Raw genomic sequence first — 1,914 nt, 5'->3', positions numbered from 1 at the left:
TTCTTTATTAATATCAGTTTTTTTGTATACAGTAAATATTAAAGTTTAACTATTCTATAAAAAAAGACAACTTTAGATGCTTGACAGAATACATAAAAACATAAATAGTGCAGATACACAAATTGATGTTTATACTTCTTATTCATCTTCAAAAACTTAACACAATTACACAAGAAAATCCGATAATTTGAGTTCACTAACATTTATTTTGAATAACTATTCTAACTACATGATATTCATTTCTTTTTCGGCGCATTCTTGTAAGTTCTTTTGTTATGCCCTTCACCTCCACAATTGCCACATGACACCTTGTATTTCTTTGACTTTATTTCATCAAATGTTTTATATCTTTCCTTGTGAGGTCTCCCTGGCTGCCTTTTATCTCCCGCCGGTGACTTTACTACCTCATCCAAAATATGTTGTGGCACATCCCATTTGCCTTCATCAGGAAGAGGATTTACTGGCATTTCATAGGTAAGCAAAAGGCTCTTCCTTGTGTAATACGGAGAGCAATAGTTTTCGTATGTTTCATTCCTATGCCTTAATGCTGCCAAAGCATGCGCACATGGAAGTTCATCAAGTTGGAATTGTCCACAGCTACATTTCTTGTTTTCTAGACACACAATGTACCGCTTCACACCATCTAACACAGTATGTATATGATCTGTTGAAGCCCTCACCTACAATTGAAGACCAAACAGAAATAATAATACATCAATCATTAAAATGGATTATCAACAATTTACCTACAAATCAGCAACAAATATATTACAGCTCATCTACAAACTATTATTACCGACAATTTGACTACAGTTTAACTACAATCTGGAAACACTGCAGCTAGTACTTTTTTGATTCTCCTGCACCAAAAAAAATATCTTACCCCTAGTTTCTGAGATAATGTACTGTTGTCTTCTAATTCTTTGTTGTATTTGTGACCAAGGTATGTGAAAGTACCCTTTGCCTTCGATAACTTTTCTTTTGTCCAACGTTCAAGAAGAGTCCTCATATACTCAAATATATCAAATATTGACAGCTCTCTTGCATCTTTTGTTACAACATTCAACGACTCGGCAATGTTTGACGTCATAGTAAAAGTTCTATTCACCGTTACATGTACTCTTGACCATCTATGATAGTCAATATCATATAGGTAAGACTTTACATGCAGGTCTACCTCTTCAATCTTCAACATCCTTTCATTAAATTCATCCAGAGTGTATGACCGTGTTGTAGCAAAGTACAATTCATGTAATTGTAGATGTCCCTTCTTGAATTTTGACCTTATATTTGTCCATATATGCCACATGCAAGAGTAGTGTGCCATGCCCGGATAGACAACTGATGTTGCCTTCAGTATACTCTCATGCCTATCTGAAACAACACACATTGAAGGTCTTTCACCATATGCCTCCTTGAATTGCTCAAAGAACCACTTCCAAGACGCGTCGTTTTCAGAATCAACCACAGCATATGCCAAGGGAAAAATAGTACCTACATTTTTAAGACATAAAATATGATTAAATAACAACTACAATATATATTGAGAATATAGACAAGTTAACTACATTCTTTTATATAACTACAAAATAACTACAACATAACTACAATTTAACTGCATTTTAAAGACTGTCTACAAAATAAGTACAAAATTATTCCATTATTTACCTGCTGCATCCATGGTGCTTGCTGTCAGCATAATCCCCCTGTAGGCTGACTTTAAGAATGTCCCATCAACCACTACTACCGGCCTACAATGTTGCCAACCATTTATTTATGTACAAAGAGCAACAAATGCGTATAAGAAGCAATCATCTGCTGCCTTCTTCAATTTAACAACAGAACAAGGATAATTCTTCTCAAGAATATAAAAATATTTGGGTAATTTGTTGTAGGAGTCACACGGATTCCCTC

The 1,914-nt window shown here is 34.6% G+C and overlaps 1 protein-coding gene across 1 annotated transcript; it reads right to left on the bottom strand.

Moving 5' to 3' along the window:
* Positions 1–236: 236 nt before the first annotated feature.
* Positions 237–1,090, bottom strand: LOC142163210 (uncharacterized). Its single transcript, XM_075220472.1, has 2 exons — positions 884–1,090; positions 237–680 (listed from the first exon to the last, which is right to left on the bottom strand). Exons 1-2 carry the CDS (start codon positions 1,088–1,090, stop codon positions 237–239), a joined length of 651 nt encoding a protein of 216 aa, XP_075076573.1.
* Between the last annotated feature and the right edge of the window lie 824 nt (positions 1,091–1,914).

This window comes from Nicotiana tabacum, chromosome 8, assembly GCF_000715075.1.
Source record: "Nicotiana tabacum cultivar K326 chromosome 8, ASM71507v2, whole genome shotgun sequence".
In the NCBI taxonomy this organism is placed as follows: Eukaryota; Viridiplantae; Streptophyta; class Magnoliopsida; order Solanales; family Solanaceae; genus Nicotiana; species Nicotiana tabacum.
The sequence above is the reverse complement of the archived record's forward strand: the minus strand, read 5'-3'. Positions and strand labels throughout refer to the sequence as shown.

Bases quoted from the DNA above. Each gene is read 5' to 3' on its own strand.
- LOC142163210 (XM_075220472.1), bottom strand. From the start codon at position 1,090: ATGACGTCAAACATTGCCGAGTCGTTGAATGTTGTAACAAAAGATGCA. The intron at 681-883 runs GTAAGATATTTT...CTTCAATTGTAG, and splicing joins CATTATCTCAGAAACTAGGG to GTGAGGGCTTCAACAGATCA.